The sequence below is a fragment of the Capricornis sumatraensis genome, chromosome 4, assembly GCF_032405125.1.
Source record: "Capricornis sumatraensis isolate serow.1 chromosome 4, serow.2, whole genome shotgun sequence".
In the NCBI taxonomy this organism is placed as follows: Eukaryota; Metazoa; Chordata; class Mammalia; order Artiodactyla; family Bovidae; genus Capricornis; species Capricornis sumatraensis.
The window spans coordinates 11,340,274-11,361,618 of NC_091072.1; the positions used below are offsets into that span (position 1 = coordinate 11,340,274).

The window sequence follows — 21,345 nt, forward strand, 5'->3', positions numbered from 1 at the left end:
TGGTTTTATTAAATCTTTAGTTTTTAAAAAAACAACAAATCCTATTTTGCAAGTTTGCAAAACACCTAATTGCATCCGATGATTATAGTAAAGGTAAAATGGCATAAAGCCAGAGAGCTTGAGACAGTCTTTTCAGAGCAAAGAAGGAGCATTCATTAATAGAGGGAGTAAGTTAAAGCACTTTCTAATGCATTTGCAAGGTACCCAAAGGTCTAAGACTAATGCTAATTTGGAGTTTCGACTTCACATAGCAACTTATATCAAGTGGTTATTAAAACTGTGTTTCTTTGTAAAAAATATGGCCTTGCAAAAGATGCTGATGATGAAAGCCACATGATAGATTTACAAATTAATTTAAACAGAAGAATCACAAGGGAAAGCATCTACATTTTTCAATGTGACTTAACTGTATTTTTTAATTTATTTATTTATTTATTTTACTCTACAATGTTGTATTGGTTTTGCCATACATTGACTTGAATCCACCACGGGTGTACACGTGTTCCCCATCCTGAATCCGCCTCCCACCTCCCTCCCCATCCCATCCCTCTGGGTCATCCCAGTGCACCAGCTCTGAGCACCCTGTATCACGCATCAAACCTGGACTGGCGATTCGTTTCACATACGATATTTTACATGTTTCAATGCCATTCTCCCATATCATCCCACCCTTGCTCTCTCCCACAGAGTCCAACTTAATTGCATTTTCTGAACATTAAACATCTATGTCATCATGATATCTCACAATGTTGTCACACACAGAAAAATCCTAGTACCAAAGTTTTAATTGCTAGCTCAGATCCACAGTCACAATTTTATCTATCTGAATTCAAAAGTATTCCATTTTTATCTATCTGAAACTATCTATATTCAATAGCCAATAAGTGAAAGGCTTCATTTGTCTTAGTTTATATTTTTCAAACACCCAAGAAAACATAATTAAATCGTAATACTTTATAAAAGTTGCATAAATTTCCATATAACTAAAATCTATTTTTAGCATATAAACTTTCAATAATAGTAACAAAAAATATTTACTGAGTTCATAGTTGTTGGACTGACTAGTAAATATCTTACCAGTATTAACTCATTTAAACTTCTAATAACCACATGAAGTTACAATTATTATTACCATTTTAGGGTGAGGACACTAAGGCACAAACAGGCTAAAGACACTTGACCAGCAAATAAATAATAGAGACAGGAATCAAGTCCAAGCCGTGTGTGTCACCAAAATCCAGGCCAAGAAACCTCTCCAAGAGAATAAGAATGCCTTTTTAAAAAATCACTGCCTTCATTGAGTGGCATAAATTATGTGGTCTTTGGTCTTATGCTATAGTAATCTTCAGAAGGATGACTGGATGGATGGATCGATGAATGGATGATCTGCAGTCCAGTTAATGCTATCAATACATTTAAACTGCTCTACTATTTTGCTGTTCAACACCAGACAAACAATAAAAGAATAAAACAACACACTTTTCAAAAAAATAAAACGAACAAACAGAACACTAAGATTAAAAAATCAGAAAATTGGCCAGAAAAGAATAGGTCTAAGTCAGCATTGCCTTTTTTAAAAAAAGTCTTATAAATAATCTAAAATAAAGCTTTTGCTTTCTATTTATTTGAAGAGTGCTGCAAAAATACAAAACTAACACAACTCCACCTAGCAAAATGTAACAAAACTCAGGGGACAAACAATACATGCTTAACAGAGGTAAAGATTTCTCCTGAAAACTATAGCAAAAAATAATAATAATAATAACAACAGGTAATACCTAACTGCCAAAAGGGACTTTAAGACATTCTTTCCAACTAAAATTAGAAGTGCTTATGCTCTAAATAAATAATACATAAAGCCAAAGTCAACATCTGTCAATTATTTCACATATTCCTCCAGTTCCATCTTCAGGAATACTCTGTTCTCTAATGCAGAGAAGACCACACTTCTTTATAAAACAATTCTCAACAAAAAAGTAGAATATCTAATAGCAAACAAGTTCTTGTTCTTTACGTACTAATGGTAAGTCAAATGGTTTAATAAGGAAGTTGAGATGTGCTTTATTCATCAAGTTTCAGCAAAATCAAAAATCAAAATATAAATCAAACTTTTCCCCTTCATGATCAATAGGGGTTATCATTAAGTAGAAGGTTATTTTCCTGGTCTTTCAAAAAAACACTTGACCGTAAAGAACCAGAAGAGCTATAAGGTACAGTTTAATCTATGTCAGTGTACCCACCACTCCCACCCCAGGACAGCACCATATATTATCATATCAAAGGATGCCCTCAGGTAACAGTCCAGAGCAGGTGAAGAGAATGCACTTTAAAATTATAACTGTTTTAAATTCTGTATATAGTCAAGAGGAAAATAAATTACCTGTGTATTAGGGTAGTCAGAGATCAGAGCCCCTTCCTTGTTGTAGGTATAAACTACAAAATCTTTGGGTAAAAGGTCTCTGCAAGAAGAATAAAACACACCATATAAGATTATTTTATCTCTTCATAGCTAAGAACACAACTTTTATAAGACATTATTCATAGAAGAGATGAGCAAGAATAAAAACATTCACCTGATAAACTGTTGTTTAAAGAAGGAGCTGCCATAAAACATAAAGCCTATGAATGGACTTGCATCCGAAATCATGTACATTCCAATCAGAAAGAAATGTTTGAGTTGCTCATCTGTTCTCATGGTCATAAAACAGTGGTTGCAAAAAACATTTGTAATGTCCTTAAAAGTTTTCTGATTTGTCTCATAGGAAAAGCATAAATTTGGTTATATGGTACATCATATTTCCAGAAGAAAATAAATTATTTTACCCTCTTTTAAATGTCCTGCATAAAGCAGCACTCATTGAGTTTAATCTCTAAGTACAGGGGCAAAATTTCTGTCCATTATTTAAAGAAGCAATTATTGCTGATCCTTGAATCTTCCTCCCATGTTAAGGGAGATCTGCAGTGTAAACCACACGTGCAAAGACAGGGTTAGCTTTAGTACAAAAAAATAAAAATAAAAATCCAATGACACTTGTTGAAGACAGTAACGTCGACTTTATTATCAATGTTAAGTATAGAGACCACTGCAAAGAGATTTTACAGAGGGTTGGGGAGAAAGAGCAGGCTCAACTGCAAATACAGCATGGGTAAGTGGGAATTTTTAGCCAAGGAGCACAGTGGGGGTCAGTGGATGGAAAACTCCTAAGAGGAAACATCAGGGATGAGGAGCATTCTGGCTAAACCAACCTAACAGATTCTTGCTGAAGACAGCCAGAGTAACCAGACATCACTGGGTGGGGAAGTGGGGTGGAGGATAAAGAACTTGATCAGACATCCAGAGTGATCAGATATGGAGGGAGAGGGGAAATTCTTTCTAAAACTAGATTTTACAACAAACCACACTGATAGGGCTTGGAGAAGCTTCTGGAACTTGACTGAAGTTTGGTCAAGCAAAAAACCTTTGTCAATCTCCTCTCTTGTTTAAGGAAAGAAATTATATTCTTCTTTCCTCTGAATAACACAAGCCCATTTCCTCATTCAGTTGTCTTTTGTTCATTACAGACCAGCTGAATCATCTGTTGGAACTTGGTAGAAGGGGATATTTACTGGGTGGAGCTAGCAGTCAGGCGGTTAATGAGGGGAGTAGCTATGAAAACAAAAGAAAAACAAAGTCGAATAGTTAGAAACTGAGTTTCAGAGCTCAGTGGGCAGCCATCAAGATTTTTTTTAGACTTGAGCTTAGAGCATTTTCGAGCTTCCCTGGTGGCTCAGAAGGTAAAGCGTCTGCTTGCAATGTGGGAGACCTGGGTTCAATCCCTGGGTTGGGAAGATCTCCTAGAGAAGGAAATGGCAACCCATTCCAGTACTCTTGCCTGGAGAATCCCACGGACAGAGGAGCCTGGTGGGCTACAGACCATGAGGTCGCAAAGAGTCAGACACGACTGAGCGACTTCACTTTCACTTTTTTTTAAAATGTGGTGTGTATTTTTTTAATTTGTTGTTTTTTTATTTTACTTTATTTTACTTTATAATACTGTATTGGTTTTGCCATAGGGCATCTTCAGATGGTACAGTGAAAGCGGCACTGGTCACTTGACAAATTTTCCTGGTTTGAATGTCACTAGTGACAGCATCAGGTATTCTGATGAACTTCCTGAGTGGCCCACACCATAGGAGGCATAAAGATTGCCTACATGTGATCTGTTGAAACAGCCTTTTTTTGAAGACTCCATCAATCTTCCAGCTACAGCTTAGAGTTTCAAGAAAAGGGTGATTTTAGTTCTCAATGACTCCAAGTCAGAAAGGATAAAAATTGGAAATGATAACTTAGACGGTTATAGCCAGATACTGAAGGAAACTAGAAGAATTCAGGATTCGGTAAAGCTGGCAAAATACGCAAGATGAAAGCAGCAATCGTTCACTACAGGTTTCCACTGAAACAAACAAGAAAACCCCACATTCTCTCTACAGTCACCCCCATTTCTGTGAAAGATAAAGTAAGACTAATTTGTTTGCACATAAGTCTGGTCTCATTAAATTTGGCCTAGTTATCACATAAGTACAGTAAAAATAGTGACTGACCGTATTATATTTCATTTGAATTTGCTTTGCTAGAGCATTTCAGAAGGAACCAAAGACACTTAAGGCTAGGAAGCCAAGTCAAGAACTTGCCACCAGATATGCCTATAATCTATATATTTGGATAAACTCTCTTATTGAGGTCCCCTAAATATCTTGAGGTTCCTGGCCCTGCCACAAGTGATCTTCCTTACTCACCTGTAAGGCAAGAAATCCTGTAAGCCAGAACAAGCCAGTTTTTCCAAGGGGAGGTGTATAGACAATTGCCTTCTTAAAGTCAACCTTAGTTCCTTAAAGCTATCTGGTCATATCTGATTCAAAACACATCATTCCCAAATATGACATTACAATCAAAGCCTTGGTAATAAAACCAAGGTTTCCAATTGTTTCTTGTTACTACAAGGGCAGATTTTTAACTGACTTATGCAAATAACTTATACTGCCATGAAAAATAAGATGCGTTAACATATCAAATAACCCTTATTAGTTCAGTATCCCTTTTTGTAAGGAGAGAGACAAATCCTTTGAGATTTTCCAAGATCCATTTGAGAAATCTCAAAGTTAGTTTGAGGCCAAAGACTCCAACTAGAACTTGATTTGGGGAAACTGTCAAACATGCCAAAAGGTTTCAACATTTGACTAAACTGGATCACAAGTGTCACTGTGAAACAACAAACACTTAACTGCCCATTTAGCCAAAGTCACAATTAAAAAATTTCAAAGACAAACACAGAAAGCTACATAGTTATTTAAAAAAACAAAACTCTTAGTTCTCTTAATACTGAGAAGGTTTGGTTTTCTCACATGATCAAAGACCTGATAAACACATGTCACATAGGAAATTATCTTAAAACACATCTTATCTTCTCAAGCTATGTACTTAAACATAAAGAAAAACAACTAAACCAATAATCTAAGGAAACCTTGTTTTAATAGAAAAAGAAAACCAAATTCTGGTTTTGCATCAATGCACTATTAATACTAGGCAAATTAAACAAACAAACCAAAAAGCCTTACAAATAAATCCATCCAACAGTAGCCAATTTTGACCACACAAGGAAAGATTCTTTTTCCAAGGTCCCTTTTCCACAAATTTTTTATATCACTCAGTCTCTGTTCCACATTTTTCTTCTTTTTCATTCTGGAACAACCATTTATTCTACTTTGGGACAAAATTATTCTCTTTTTCCCTTAGCAAAACATCTTTTATATTCTTTCTTATCAAAAATACACCTTATTTTCCTTGCATATAGTTTGTTTTCTTTACCTTTATTATTCCTAAAAGCTTCATTTATGTATATTGATTAGATTTTAGTCATTAGTAATCCTAATTTTCAGTAAAAGCTAAAAAGCAGGCAATTGCAAACTGTCTGCTACATGCTATTATTCTGTAGAAAATTTATGAATACACTATTTCATAATTTCTTGAGATGTATCTTTTTCATAGTATAATTTCTCATGCTTATCAACAGACACAAATATATTTAGCTTCTCTATACCACATAAAAACAAGATGCCAAAGTAAATAAAGTTAAATTTCTCTTCAGCAATTAATATTTCAATATTTTATCTTATTTAGAAATTATCTAGTCAATGATTATCCATCTTTAACTTAGTATAGCTTTTAGGTTTCATGTTATGAAAAAAAATTTTTTAACTATTTTTAAAGAGACATAAAACTTAATTAACATTGAAAAGTTCACTTACTAACTTCTATGCCACTTACATCTATTTATTTTATTTGTTCTGAACAATTATTCTTGAATGAGTCATGAAAATTTCATGAGCCAGTAATTAAACAAAGCTAGCTAGCGATCCATCATCTTAAGTTGTTTTTCTTATTGACAAATCAGGCAAGTATCCAAAAAAAAAAAATCACAAAAGCAAAAAAATAATAATATATTTATGGTTCTTCCCCCTTTGTTTTTAACTGCCATGCTTGACATCAAGCAATTCTTTTTGTATTATATATCTTGTTCTTTGGGTTAATTTATAATTTATAATCTTAAACATCTGATAGAGATAACATAAGCTTATCTGAATAGTAAACAAAGGCAGAAAAAACCTGCATATCTGCATTACATATTTAATACTAACAACTCTGAAGTTGTCAGAGTTTATCAACAATTGTGTCTACACTATAAAAACCAGCAAAAAGATTATTCAAGATCATGCGAACTTAAAAAAAAACTTGGGTTAGTGTCTGTATTCCCAAGAGTTTTAAGAAAATAATTTATGTAACTGCTCATTCCACCTCTAAACCTATTTGAACTGGATATTAAGGGATTTTATAAATTAATGTGATTAATTTCCAGCAGGAATAAACTATCTCACATGTATACACACACACAGACATATATAAACATACAGACAGTCACAAATAGAAAACATGGTTTTCATTTTAAAATTTTAGCCATGAGTTAGTAAAGCAGCAATATAATCTCACTGGTTTATCTCCATTTTGTATTTTCAACTGAATTGACTCTGGCAAATAAAACAAGTTAAGGTTACCTGCCTACCAGTATTACTGGAGGAGATTTTTAAGATTTTCTTTCACCATGGTACGTAATCGTCCTTTGCCGTGGTCTAACTTTTAGGCAGGTGACTGAGGAGACATCTAACTGCTTTCTGGATGTTTCCAAAACCCACGTGAGTCATATAACCTATTTCCATTTGTTCTTTTCAGACTCAAGTAGAGTTATTTTCAGAGCTACTTGAGTTTCGTGAGAGCCCCTGATGGAGGGCAAGGAACTAAAACTGAAAATGACTGTGGGAAGCTGAGGTGCTGCCGTGGAAGGGGAAAGTCTGAAGTCTGTCAAGGGTAGACAGAGGAATGTAGGAGGTGGGGGTTCAAAGTGGGACATATTGAAGGATCTAGGGAACGGGGTGGCAGGGGAGATTGATGGTAGCAGGAAGAGGAAGGAGGAGCAGAAGCAACAAAGAGGGAGCAGTCAATCTGGGAAGCTCTCAAGTTTCCCAAAGATACCAACAAAGTTCCAAATTATGTTCAGCAAAATATATTAAGAAGAAAGGAAGCAGACAGAGCTGGCATAGCAGAGTCAGCAGGATGGGAGAAGAGGTGGTTTAGTTGGCTGAGAAGTTCCAATGGGAGAAGCCAAATACAAGAAAGAGAAAAAAGACACCTCACATAGAGCCAAGAGGAAGGGACTTCCAGCCCAGGGAGCCAGGGAGTAATCCCCAATCAGAACAAGGAGCCAAGGAGAACTGCCAGCCCAGGAGGTACCTGTCAAAAGAAGCCTGGCATTCTGACCCAACTTCAGAGTATACACTCAAAACCTTAAGAATCAAGTCTGTCTTCACCAGTTTCAGTGGACATTTGTCCGGAACAAAGGTTCAGGAGTCAGACTCACCAATGGATCCCCAATCAGTCAGGACTGAAGATGAGGGTTTTGAAGGTGTCCAGAGTGAGAGGTCGGGGGTCCAGTGATGAATCTGATCCTACCTGAGTCATGCCACCATGACTGTCAAAGAAAAAAATATTCCACGACACTTGTTAAAGATGGTGAGGCCAATCTTATTTAGGAGCTTGGCAGAAGTTATGGGGACCACTGTAATGGGATTTTATAGTGGGGGAGAGAGGTCACGCTCAACTCCAAGCATAGCATGGGCAGGTGGGAATTTGTACCCAATTAGCAAGGTGGGAGGTCGGTGGGTGCAAAATTACTAAGATGAAACACCAGGGTGAAGGAGACTCTGGCTAAACCAATTAAAAGGATTCTTACTGAAGACAGACCCTGGTGATTAGACATCAGACATCACCTGGGAAGGATGGTGGAAGATGAGGAATTCGATCAGATACTGAGGGTCGGGGGGTTCTTGCTAAAACCGGATTCTCCAACAAAGTGTACAGATCGGGCCCAAGAGAAGGTTCAGTAGCCTGACCAAAGTTAGGTCAAGCAAAGGCTCTGCGTCCTTCACAGAACTGGAGCAGCAATATACTTATCTTCAGGGCTTACGGACAAGTCAGGGATGCAAGGTGCCAGCTAGTGGTTTACAATGCGACTCTTAAGGCTATAAATCTCCAGGTGTCTAGACTGTTTTAAGAGATGGAGAGATGGATGGTTGGCATGGCATTTAATCAGTTACACAGCCTGACTTCAGCCACGTGACCAGTGTGGTATAAAACGACCCCCTTGGTAAACACGTGCCTGGGCTACCCTGAAAAGGTGACGATTCACTCATATCTCAGTGATGTGTAATCTGAAGACACATGCACATCTGTACAACTGAGAAAGGACCCCAGGGGACTCTGCCTGGAAGTTCTTGAACCTTCGATGATTTCCTCTGCTGTCTTCGTACTGAGTCCTGTCCCCTTTACCTTTATGAAAGTCTCTCTGAGTGAGCACGGGAGGAGCCTGTGGCGTCCTGATTCGTTTCAGTTATCCAACCGTGTTCAGTCGCTGCCCCATCTCTCCTCTCTCCCCAACATATACACACTCTTTGCTCCCTCTGGTGGTGAATTTAGAAAGAATAAACTGAAGAGGGTACTTGGCCTTGCTCTGCCCTTCTTCCTCCTTAGAAGTCACTGCCTGCCAGTGGGACCGAACTCCCCCATGCTCCTCTAGGACAAGGACTGCCACGGTGCACAGCACGGATGTGAGTGGCTGAATCTGCCTAATCCAGGGTTCAGGATTCCCAGGTCCATTGGGCTCTCGTTCTCTGGTAAATCCCCTAACCCAGCCCTCATCAACCATGAGAGGGATATATTAACCTTCTATCTAACTCACTCCTTTATTTTATCTTTAAATTTTTTCAGCACAGGGAGAGAAAAGGTGTGCTATCTTTTGCCACACAACACCCGAGTCCCGGCCAAATACCCCAGTGTAAGCAATTATGTACATCCCTCTGTAAGGAGGCTTCATTGTTTTCACCAAGAGATTCATGGTCCAAAACAAGTTAGGCCCTGGGAGGAAAAAAGTAAGCACTCAAACATACTCACTTCTTCACTCAGAGCCATAATAGGCTATCTACCCTAACTCTTTCTCACTAGTGATCAATAGCTTTGATGACTGCTTCTCGAAGACATTCAAAGACCTGGCAACTCTCAACAAATGCCTGGAAAAGTACTATTTGCCCCCCTAATTCAAGAAGCATAGGAATGTAGACACAACATCATGCACACACATATACATCACTAGACTTCAGGTCAAATAACTAGAATATGTGCCCCTTTCACAAACTATGTGATGCTGAGTAAATCAAGTAAACTTCCTGAACCCTAGCATTCTGAGTATGAAGCAAGGGCCACAAGACTCCTCTATTATCAAATTGATATGATAGTCTAATAAATGACATACAGTTGAGGAAAATGTTTTATAAGCTGAAACTAGGCAAATGTAAGAAATGTTATTATGTTGATATCATTTTAATTTGCATTTCCTATAGAAAGAGTAGAAAATATTTATATCTATTAAAAATTCTTGTATACAGTGACATCATTACATTGGAGACAAGCTGGACCTCAGGAGTTCTGAGAAAATTAATAAGTAATACAATTAAAAGTACCGGGTACAGTGCCCAGGACACAAAAAGCCTCTCTGTCTGAATAAATCTGTCACAGTGCCTAAAGCCCTGCCAGAGAGATCTCACTCTCTTCAGCTCAGCATTCTCTTCTAAGATAAAAAGTGTTATTCAAACTTGAGGGTCGGTAAAAAATCGCCCAGGATGGAAGCTTGTTAAAACACAGATGGCTGTGACACCTCCCCAAATTCTGCTTCATTCCAGAGGTGGACCTGAGAATTTGCATTTCTAGAAACTCCCAGGAGCTGCTGCTACTGATTCTGGGAGACATCTCTGAGCAGCACTTTACATCCCGTCAATCATACCTCCGTGTAAAGGAGTCTATTAGGCTGCTTTTTTTCTGAAATCTCTCACGAAAAGATACTGGAAGTTTAGCTTCATAAGAAAAGGGAGGACAGGGAAGGATGGGCCACAAGACAGTGGTTGGCTCAGCACAGTCAGAAGCATAGAATTTCAAAAAAGCAACAGAAGTACACAGATTACCAAGGCAGGATCAGGTAAAAATATGCCAAAACTAAAAAGGAGGGCAAGAGACCACTCTTATGGACTGAAAGCTTGTGTCCCCTCCAAAATTCCTATGCTGAAGCCTTAACCTCCAGTGTGGCTATACTTGGAGATGGGGCCCACTAAGGAAATTATGCTTAAATGAGGTGATAAGGATGGGGCCCTGAGCCAATGGGATTAGCATCCTCATAAGAAGAAACACGAGAGAGCTCGCTCCTCCATCTACCCCACTTCCCAGCCAGAAGAGCCTGCATCCCAAGAAGAGAGTCCTCACCAGACATTAATGCTGGCACCTTGATCTTAGATTTCCAGTCCTGGGAGAAAATAAGTGTCTGTTGTTTAAGTCTGTAGTATTTCACTGTGGCAGCTCTAGCAGACAGATAAAGCTACTAAAGACTTCTTTACCACCTGCTCAGTGGTTTCTTGGGCCAGTCATGATTTTAAAGTTTTCTTAAGTACAACCTTCTCTTCCTTTAATTTAGATTTATTTTCCTTTGCTCAAGTGTCAGTGGAAATGCAAAATTGTAGGGATTTTTCCATACTTCTACTCTTATTAGTCTCACCTTCTTAACAACCTACTAAGCAATATCTAACTAGAAAAGAAACCCATATAGTATTGAAAAAAGAAAAAAATTACCAAAAAGGCAAAGTAAATTAAATTTCTTACTTATTCCTTTCCAAGTGAATTATATGCTCTTTTCCTTCAGCTTGAATGACATAAGATACCTAAATGCACAAAGGAGAAAAGAACAATAAAACACTATCTTCTAAATAACTTTGCAACAACAGGTATTTAAAGGACACTAGAAATTCCATCCTGAATGAAAATAATTTGGTACTGACTGGAACTTTTTTATGAAACAACCTGAAATATGCCCATAAATAATAAAAATGGACTCTGATTATCCCTATCTTCTTTTAATAACCTATTATGGAAAACAACCTGTGTGTTTATCTAAAGTCTTCTTCGATTAATTTACACTTGCAATTGAGCTATTACTTCAGGGATTATTTTTACTAAATCCATTCCTGTATTACCTATAGTGAAAATTAATTCTTCCTTTTGTTTAAATCTAATGAACCTCTTAGTTTCAAAAGATTATCCCTTGTTCTCGGTATCTGAAAGCTAGATGAAATTAATACACTTTTATAACTTTATATCTTCACAGGACTTAACACATTTCATCGGTTCTAAACCTACTTTTTCCCCCTCACAGCTCTGTGAACATCTCTGAAATTGGGACACATTGTACAGAGGCAAAGTAGTCTAACTGGCAGCAGTCTGTTTCTTTCTTAATTACTGGCACATTAAGTAACAGTGTAGACTGAAGACCGTGTCTCAGAATCAAAGAACTGAGATAAGTCAACTTACATATCCTCTGCTTGTGGGATCCTCTTCTCTACCTTAAACATTAAGTGACTTACCGTTTCATTAGCCAGAAGCACTTAATGTGATCTCTAGAAACTTAATTCTAATAAAAAAGAGAGTCATGGAGGGACTCAATGAACAATAATATTATCAGAAGTGTCCTTATTATTAGAATTAAGTAATAATTAAAATAATAAGTGCTTATTATTCTCCCTACTGCTTCTGGACTCCAAGTGAACACTTTGCCAAGGAACAGCAGGATCCACTTTCCTTGGGCACTTTAGCATCTGACTCCTAAGGCTGAGACCGGATCCACGTCCTGGGGTTCTACTTCCAAATTCTGCGTGGGGACCTCCATCTCTAGAGGCTACAAAAACACCAATCTCCTTGCACAGTTTTGGCATGTGTCTTTCTATTCCTTTCTGCTCTTGGGCAAATATAGGATATAAAAACACCACTCATCTCCCCTGAGAAGAATTCTGAGAATTCATGACATTACATTCTTCCCCCAAATAGCTGCCTGCGTTGCTCATTCCCTTCCTTCTAGTCTCTGTTCTCCTACAGTCACTTTCTTAGGAAGGCCTTCCCAGGCTGTCCTAGTAAAAAAGACAAACCCTCCTACCCCTCACCCCCAGTTCCAATACTCCCCAATTCCTTGCTGGTTTAATGTTCCCCACAATGATTATTACCATCTCGCGTGTGTGCTAAGTCGCTTCAGTCGTGTCCAACTCCATGCGACCCTATAGACTGCAGCCCGCCAGGCTCCTCTGTCCATGGGATTCTCCAGGCAAGAATACTGGAGTGGGTTGCCATTTCCTCCTCCAGGGGATCTTCCTGAGCCAGGGCTTGAACTCACATCTCTCATGTCTAACCCGCACTGGCAGATGGACTCTTTACCATCTTAAGTAATTTCTATTATTAATCTTACAATTATATTTCTTATTTGTCTCTGTCTCTCCTCCCATGAATGGAAGCTTCACAGGGGCATAATTCTGTCTGTTTTATTCACACTATATCCCTAGGGCTTAAATGGTGCTTCCATCTCTTTCCCGATTATTTATCAGAGTACATGTGAGACATTCACTACAATCTCAAGTATCTATGAGTGCAAAGCTGATGAAGATCATCAGAGACACGATAAAGTAGAAAAACACTGTCCCTATGCTACTAACTGAAGGGGGAAAATAACAATGAAAACACAAATTAATAAAGGCAAAACAAAATTAAAGAGGAGAATGTCCAGTTCAAAACAAAGCAAGGAAAAATTATAAACCGTTCCACTGGAAGGAGATCTTAGAGTTATATACTCCTCATTTATAAAGAAGTAAACGAAGACGAATGATCTACCCAATCCATGGTAATGCCCAGAGGGAGGGTAACTCTGAAAGTTCCTGATGTTAACTCCAGTGTACTCTTCACTCTGCCTAGTCCCTAAACAATACACAACCTATCTCACAGCTAGAAATACTTTGTCAGTTCAGAGGTAATAAGCTAAACTCTTTATCCTCATCACTTGTTACTGGTAAATCATAATAAAGTTAAATTATATTTCAATGAAGTTGAAGGGTTTGCAAAATCAGTTGATATCCAAATACATTATTTCTAAACTTTACAATAAGAGAAAAATAGTATTGAAAAATAATTTTTGTGCATTGTTAGTATAGTATGTTTCTTCCGATATGGCAATAAAACTCACTTTTGCAAACATTCCCAGATATAAAAATACATGCATATAACACACATTCTCCAGTGTCAGTGAAGATTCAGCATACAGTACTCTACCTATCATACGCTAAGAGAGAGGTGAACTCTTGTTGTAAGAAGACCACTGTAACCATCACCAGTCAGGTAAGGGTCAGAGGTCTATGTAACCAGCATCCTATACTGGTCACTGACTTTTATTTAACTGACTATTTCACCCACTTATGTTTCAAGCTGATTAATTGTCTTTTAAAAAAAAACAAGCTGCTAAGAATCAATATGTCACTTTTACTAGAATAATGTCCAATGGATACGAGTGCCATAAGCATGGATCAACATTACTTACTGAACCAATCAGTAATGAAAATAACATTATTGTCTTAAAACGAGTGAAACTGAAATACATACATATTTCTCAAGAGATAACTTACCTGCTCTGAGAAGGGCCTAGGGGCTTCTCTTCGTTCTCGAGTTAATCTCCAAGGAGTTATAATTTCATAAGAAGAGAGATGGGAGGTCTGTTGAAAGCCTACAGAACAAGGAACAACAAACATTACATAACAACTGAACCTGAAAAACTACATTCCCCCCAAAATACAACGGAAATCAAAAGCCAAATGTTCAAAAAAAGAGATGAATGTTCAAATCATAGAAAAATCATCTGACATTCTCACATTAAAATACGTAGTTTTAGAACTTCTCTGGTGGTCCAGTGGTTAAGACTCTATGCTGACAATGCAGGGGGTGTGGGTTTGATCCCTGGTCAGGGAATTAAGATTCCACATGCCATGCAGCACAACCAAAAGGTAAGAAAATTAAAAATTAGTAATAAAAAATAAAATATTCTGTTTTATATAAAGTTTTATAGGAAAATAGCAATATACCAGATAGTATAAAGGGGAAGAAATGTATTTCTTAAAAACAAGGATGTCAGCCTTTATCCAAATAGTATATACACAGCAATCATTTTCAAACAATTTTTTAGCTATAAACCCTAACCTTCTGTCTTAAAAGAAATCTTAAGATATAAACACAAAGGAAAAAAAATGCTCCTGTGGGGAAATGGAGCGAAGGCTCTGTTCACTTCTCTCTCATTTCCCACCTTCACCCAACATGAATGACATCCCGAGATGGTATGGGGATGCCTACAAAACGGTCAGGGACAATAAAACGAAAAAGTTACTTTTAATGTCTGATGTATTAACTCTAATAAGTAAACACCTAACAATGTAGCAATTATCTCCAATGAAATTACTGCTATTAATCTGTTCTAAAAACTTGAATAGTTAAAATGTATAAAAAATGAAGAACTCAGAACCATCATACAAGACTTTCTCCCAATTCCAATCTGTACAGCTCACCACAAAGTGGAATCATGGCTGAACCGGGCCTGGCTTCGAAAATCATCACTTGAAAGGGGAGAGGGGTAAACTAGGAGTGTGGAGTTCACAGATACACACCACTGTATGTAAAACAGACAGCAACAAGCAACTACTGAAAAGAATCTGAAAAAAAACGAATATACATGCATATATATATAAAACTGAATCACTTTGCTGTACACCTGAAACACATACAACATTGTAAATCAACCATACTCCAATAAAAGCTTAAAAAAATAAAAATAAAATAAAGGACCTTATGTTACTGTATGGCACAAGGAACTAAATTCAATATCTTATAATAATCTATAATAGAAAATAATATGAATATATATAACTGAATCACTTTGCTGTACCCTTGGAAATAACACAGTATTGTAAGTCATCTATACTTCAATTTTAAAAAATAAGATCTACATAAAAGAATAAAAATGAAAATAAGTAAATAAAACAATGAGCACAAAGTCATCTTGTTTCATTGTCACTGAAGTAATCAAGCAGGATTTATGTATAAATACAAAATTTTATTGTTAGGATCTGATTTGGTATTTTTGAAATTACCAAAGGTATTAAATAATCATGTATTATTTGAAAAATAACATAACTATTAAAAAGATAAAGTCATCACTTAAGCAAAATTTGGACATAATTAAAGCAGGCGATATAAATCCCTTAGGAAGACACACCCCCATGCTGGCATCTGATATAGTCTCATTTTAACACTGCATAGATATATGAAAATCTTGAGGAATTAGTGTTAATTTTTTAAAGTGTAATAAGCATACTGTGGGTAAGGTTTTCTTTAAAAGTCCTGATGTCATAGAGATTCATTCTAAATATTCAAGAGCAAGATGACATGATATCCAGGATTTGCATCAAAATAATTCAGTGTGCATTTGAGGGATCAGACACATGAAATTATATTAAAATCTGGATTATATTTAGTTATATTAAAATCTGGGTACACAGGAGTTTCTTACTGTTTTTTTTTCCTTTTGGATGCGGCATGCAGGAATCTTTGTTCCCTGACCAGGAATCAAACCTGCGCCCCCTGCAGTGGAAGTGCAGAGCCTTAACCATTGGACCACCAGGAAAGTCCCTTTTTTTCTTTTTCCTTTTTATTACTCTTCTCTCTACTGTTGTGTATGTTTAAATTTCTTATAGTAAAATAATATTTTTAAAAGTAATAATCTATAGGGAGTGGGAGGAGGGGAGAGACTTTTATTTTTACCTTCACTTCATAAACTCTGTATTATTTATAATCTCTATGAAATGTTAAAAATACAGCATGTATCCTATATATGAGACCACAGTGCATGCTAAGTTGCTTCAGTCATGTCCAATTCTGAGTGACCCTATGAACTGTAGCCCACCAGGCTCCTCTGTCCATGGGATTTCCCAGGCAAGAATACTGGAGAGAGTTGCCATGCCCTCTTGCAGGGGATCTTCCCCATCCAGAGATGGAACCCATGTCTCTTATGTCTCCTATATTGGCAGGCAGGTTCTTTACCACTAGCACCACCTGGGAAGCCCTGAGACCATGGTGCTGGTGGTTTAATTGCTCAGTCGTGTCCGACTCTTGTGACCACATGGACTGCAGCCCTCCAGGCTCCTCTGTCCATGGGATTTTCCAGGCAAGAATATCAGAATGGATTGCCATTTCCTTCCCCATGTATGAGACCATAAGGTGTGTCATAAACAAACATGGAGGTTATCATAAGTAAACATACCAAACTTGTTTAAAGCGATTACCACCATGGAATAGAACTACAGAGTAATGAGATAAGGACTCAGACTTTTATTTCCTGAACTCAAGCCTGACTGTATTGTTTGAATTTGTTTTTATAATGAGTATTCTGAAACCCCAAATTACTGCTGAAATTAAAAGGGGAGGAAAAAAGGTGTTTCTTCAATGTAAACAAAAAAGCATAAACTACTTAAAGTACTGATATCTAGCATCTCAGCATCTAATGTCTACCCATCAGTCTCATTAACTCCACATCTGGATTATGACACCTTCTACTCCCACTCACCTCCTTTCCATTCAAACTCTTAACAGTCATTCAGTCCTGAACTGCCTTATGTCCCTCAGAGGTCTCAAATGCAGATTAAAATGAAGTCTAACCTTCCACAAAACACCACTGTGCATTAAAATGTCTATAATCTTCTGGTTTGGAATTTTTAAAGATACAATGTAAACAGGAAAATATAACTTATTTCATGTTCAATACAACACGTCACACTAACAGTTTTCAAACTCTTTACCCTGTTTGGCATAACAGCAACTAAATGGGGCTTCACATCATTACATAAAAATACCAGAAATGGATTCCAATACTCACAAAAGCAATCAAGGGCTGGTTGACATAAGGCGTCCTTATGACACACTATGACAAAATATCCCTCAGATATTTGGAGTTGTCAGTTGGGAGCCATCTCAAAAGAAATCCATGGCCTTAACAGATGCAGGTTTCAAAGCACTAAGTAAAAATATCCTTAATCCTAAATTAACTGAGGTATAGGACTATTTCCTCACCCAAAATAAACCTTTCAAGGACCTTCAGTTTTCTCAAATTCCCTTAATATTTTTGTTCTAGATCATGGTCATTTGTTCAACTACTAGGACAGTCACTCCAGAAGGAATGATAGGAATAAAATGCCTTCCATGGGTAACAGATGAGAAGCTCTGTATGATAAAAAGTCAATCATTCTGTGCATTTATATGCATTTCCTGAGATTCTATAAATATTTCAAAATAAAAGATTTTTTAAGTAAATCATTACAGGCAGGGACATAAATGTTAGTAGGCTCAGGCAACTGTTACACTAGGAGCTAAACCATATGCAACTCAACTGAAATTTCTTTGTTACAACTCAGAAACAAACATCACAGAGAAAAAGAAATAACTCAGAAAAGATAACTACAAATGAGCAGGCACATATCTAAAGAGCTCTCACGCTGAAACCTGTTAAGGTCAGGACTAATTTCCAGCCAGGACTGAAGCTATGGATTTTTTTTTACCAAGACTGTTAGCCAAGAATGAAAATCCAATAAAGGAATATAAGACACATCCTTTCCTTCCATATATTTTCAACCACAATTCTTGTTTTGGAAAAGAAAGCAAAATTAATCATTTATCTTTTAAAGGCTTTCACAACTACAACACACCAAAATAACTTCTACACATAAGAGCTATTATTCTGTTACTGACTTCTTGGTTTTAAAATCCGAAGATCCACTTTCTGAGTGCCTTAGGAGTTCAAAACATCATGAGAAATGCACATATTACGGTTATGTCATTCAAAAATAAATATACACTAGTTGTATGAAAACCCTCCTTCCCATATTTTTTCAACACTCCTTTATCACTAGTCTTGGCTTATTTGTATTCTTTTTCCTGTTCATACCTTGCATAGATTTTCCCCAAATTCCTTTTATTTTTTAGTCTTTAATTAGTAGCCCTTTCTCATGGGAATCAAAAGACCAAGTTTCCCATGTCACTGTGAAGGACATGCATCCACATTATTTGTACTACAAAGCTTCAGCCTCAGCACTATTGACATTTGGAGCCAGAAAACTCTTTGCTGTGCGTGTTTTTCTGGCCAAAGCAGGGTGGTGAGGACCTCTACCCACCCCATCCAGAAGCTCCACCAGTGTGACAACTAGAAAATATCCTCCAGATGCCTTCTAGGGAGCAAAATCACCCCCCCCAAAAAAAAACCACTGGTAGAATGGCAACCCTGGAGAAGGCAATGGCACCCCACTCCAGTGTTCTTGCCTGGAAAATCCGACGGACGGGGGAGCCTGGTGGGCTGCCGTCTATGGGGTCGCACAGTCAGACACGACTGAAGCGACTTAGCAGCAGCAGCAGCAGCAGAATGGCAACCCACTCCAGCATTCTTGCCTGGAGAATCCCAGGGACAGAGGAGCCTGGTGGGTTGCCATCTATGGGGTCACACAGAGGCGGACACGACTGAAGCGACTTAGCGGCTGCAGACAGTTCACAATGCAAAGTAAAATCTTAATACAATCAGCTCAAATGTGACAGAATTTGATGCTTATGTGACCTTGTGCATATGTGACAAACGTCACATTACTAGGAAACATGGGCTGGAGATAAAAGTAAGAGTTGAAATGGAAACTTAAAATGTCCTATACTTAGTAAAAGAAAAAAAAGGCGTGAGTTAGTAGCACTTTTTCCTTCCGCTAACTCCTTAGGTATTTTTATGTACTGTGTTTTGGAGGAAGTCTGACTACATGTTGTATAACAGTACCTGTGAAACTGAGTCCCCTTACTGAGTTTATGATTAATCTCTCTATTCCAAACTCTGTCCCCTTTCTTGTCCCCTCTGACCTCAGTCCTACACTAACTGTACATATCAACCAGAGTCAGGTGACTAAGACTGCAGTTGCTGATAACACCATTGAGGTGATGAAACTGCTGTTGTAGACACTATCTATCATTCCTGTATAAACTCAGATCATTTCTCCAGGGCAGGATGAGCTCGCAGGCCTCTTGCCATGGACCACCTGGCCAGTGGATCATAAACCAGACACATTCTGACTCCCAGAACCATGATTACAAAATGTCAGAAATGACACAGTATACCAGATGGAACTCCGCTCAGTGTTATGTGGCAGCCTGGATGGGAGGGGAGTTTGGGGGAGTATTGTTGTTGTCATTGCTGTTTAGTCGCTAAGTCATGTTTGACTCCTCTGCAACCCCATGGACTGTAGCCCACCAGGCTCCTCGGTCCATGGCATTCTCCAAGCAAGAATACTGGAGTGGATTGCCATTTCCTTCTCCAGGGGATCTTCGAAACCCCGGGGACTGAACCCATGTCTCCTGCATTGGCAGGCAGATTCTTTACCACTGAGCCACCCAGGAAGCCCAGGAGGAGAATGGATACATGAATCCATATGGCTGAACCCTTTCACTGCCCACCTGAAACTGTCAAAACATTGTTAACAGGTTATGCTGCTAAGTCACTTCAGTCATGTCTGACTCTGTGTGACCCCACAGACGGCAGCCCACTAGGGTTAGCCCCGTCCCTGGGATTCTCCAGGCAAGAACACTGGAGTGGGTTGCCATTTCCTTCTCCAATGCATGAAAGTGAAAAGTGAAAGTGAAGTCGCTCAGTTGTGTCCAACTCTTAGTGACCCCATGGACTGGTTATACCCCCAATAAAAAAGTTTAAGTTTTTTTTAAAAGAAATGCCAGAAGATGATGATAAATTCCAGCATCTTTGCTCTTCTCCTTGAAAAAAAACCCAAAAGCCAAGCTGAAGTGGATCTGAGACTTGTCTCCCAGTCTGTACAACAAATCCTGACTTGACTGCAAACACCTGCTGTCACAGTTTGGCTATCTGTGCCCCGGGCACTGAAGTCCTTCCTCCGTTATGATTGTAGACAGAAATAAGTTAAAAGAATTCTACCTAAATGCAAAGCAAACAAATGTGAACCCTCAGCCAAGGACTTTTCTCTTTTCCTTCCCAACTACTATGTCAACAAAGAGTCACCCTTAAATACTTTCACTACAGAAAATAAACCTGGATTCGACATACAGACTGAAGATAATTCTGTTGTCTGAATTATTTCTGGAAAAGAAACTAATTAGATTCATAAATCACTGTGATTGTGAGCCATGTATTTCCATTCCATTTACAAGGTCAATGCCAAATGAACATATACATTAATAGCTATCTTCAAACATAATCATAATTTCCACTGCTGTGTCCTATATTCTGACATTTTTTGCATTATCACCTTTTGTTTTACATTTACCTATTTTTACATTTAAAAACAAACAGGGCTTTTGTCATTGTTTGTGTGTAAGCAGTCCTTCGGGAAAAAACACCATTTATAAGATTTAATACCACAGAGGATTTAAATTCCTCTACCAAGAAATTTAGGTTTCTGGAAACAAAGGGCGGTACATTATTCATCCTGTTTCCTGTACTAATGCAACAGACATTCAATAAATATACTCAGTAAATGACCTCTTTTGATCTTTACAGCTTATACATACATAGAGCTTATAATTGCAAATTTTCATGCACTACCTAAAATAAGCTTTATTTTTTATGATTAACATCTTTCATAGCAATTTCCCACAAATCCTCATGCCCACATATTTGTCCATGTTAATGCAATGCTATATTTCACTGTACAATAAGCCCCCTACATACGAACCTTGAAGTTGCAAACTTTCAAAGATGCAAATGTGTCCCTGTATGCCAGCTGTTGTACTGCACTACTGTAGTTTTTAAG

At 37.8% G+C, this 21,345-nt stretch overlaps 1 protein-coding gene across 1 annotated transcript in view; it reads right to left on the reverse strand.

Annotated features, from left to right (window-relative positions):
• The window catches only part of ADAM9 (ADAM metallopeptidase domain 9), a 98,659-nt gene that overhangs the window by 72,917 nt on the left and 4,397 nt on the right, over positions 1-21,345 (reverse strand). The window contains exons 2-4 of the mRNA XM_068970690.1: positions 14,125-14,222; positions 11,291-11,349; positions 2,381-2,459 (exon numbers count right to left, since the gene is read on the reverse strand). Of these exons, the coding sequence (XP_068826791.1) occupies positions 2,381-2,459; positions 11,291-11,349; positions 14,125-14,222 (236 nt within the window). The remainder of the gene's footprint in view (positions 1-2,380; positions 2,460-11,290; positions 11,350-14,124; positions 14,223-21,345) is intronic.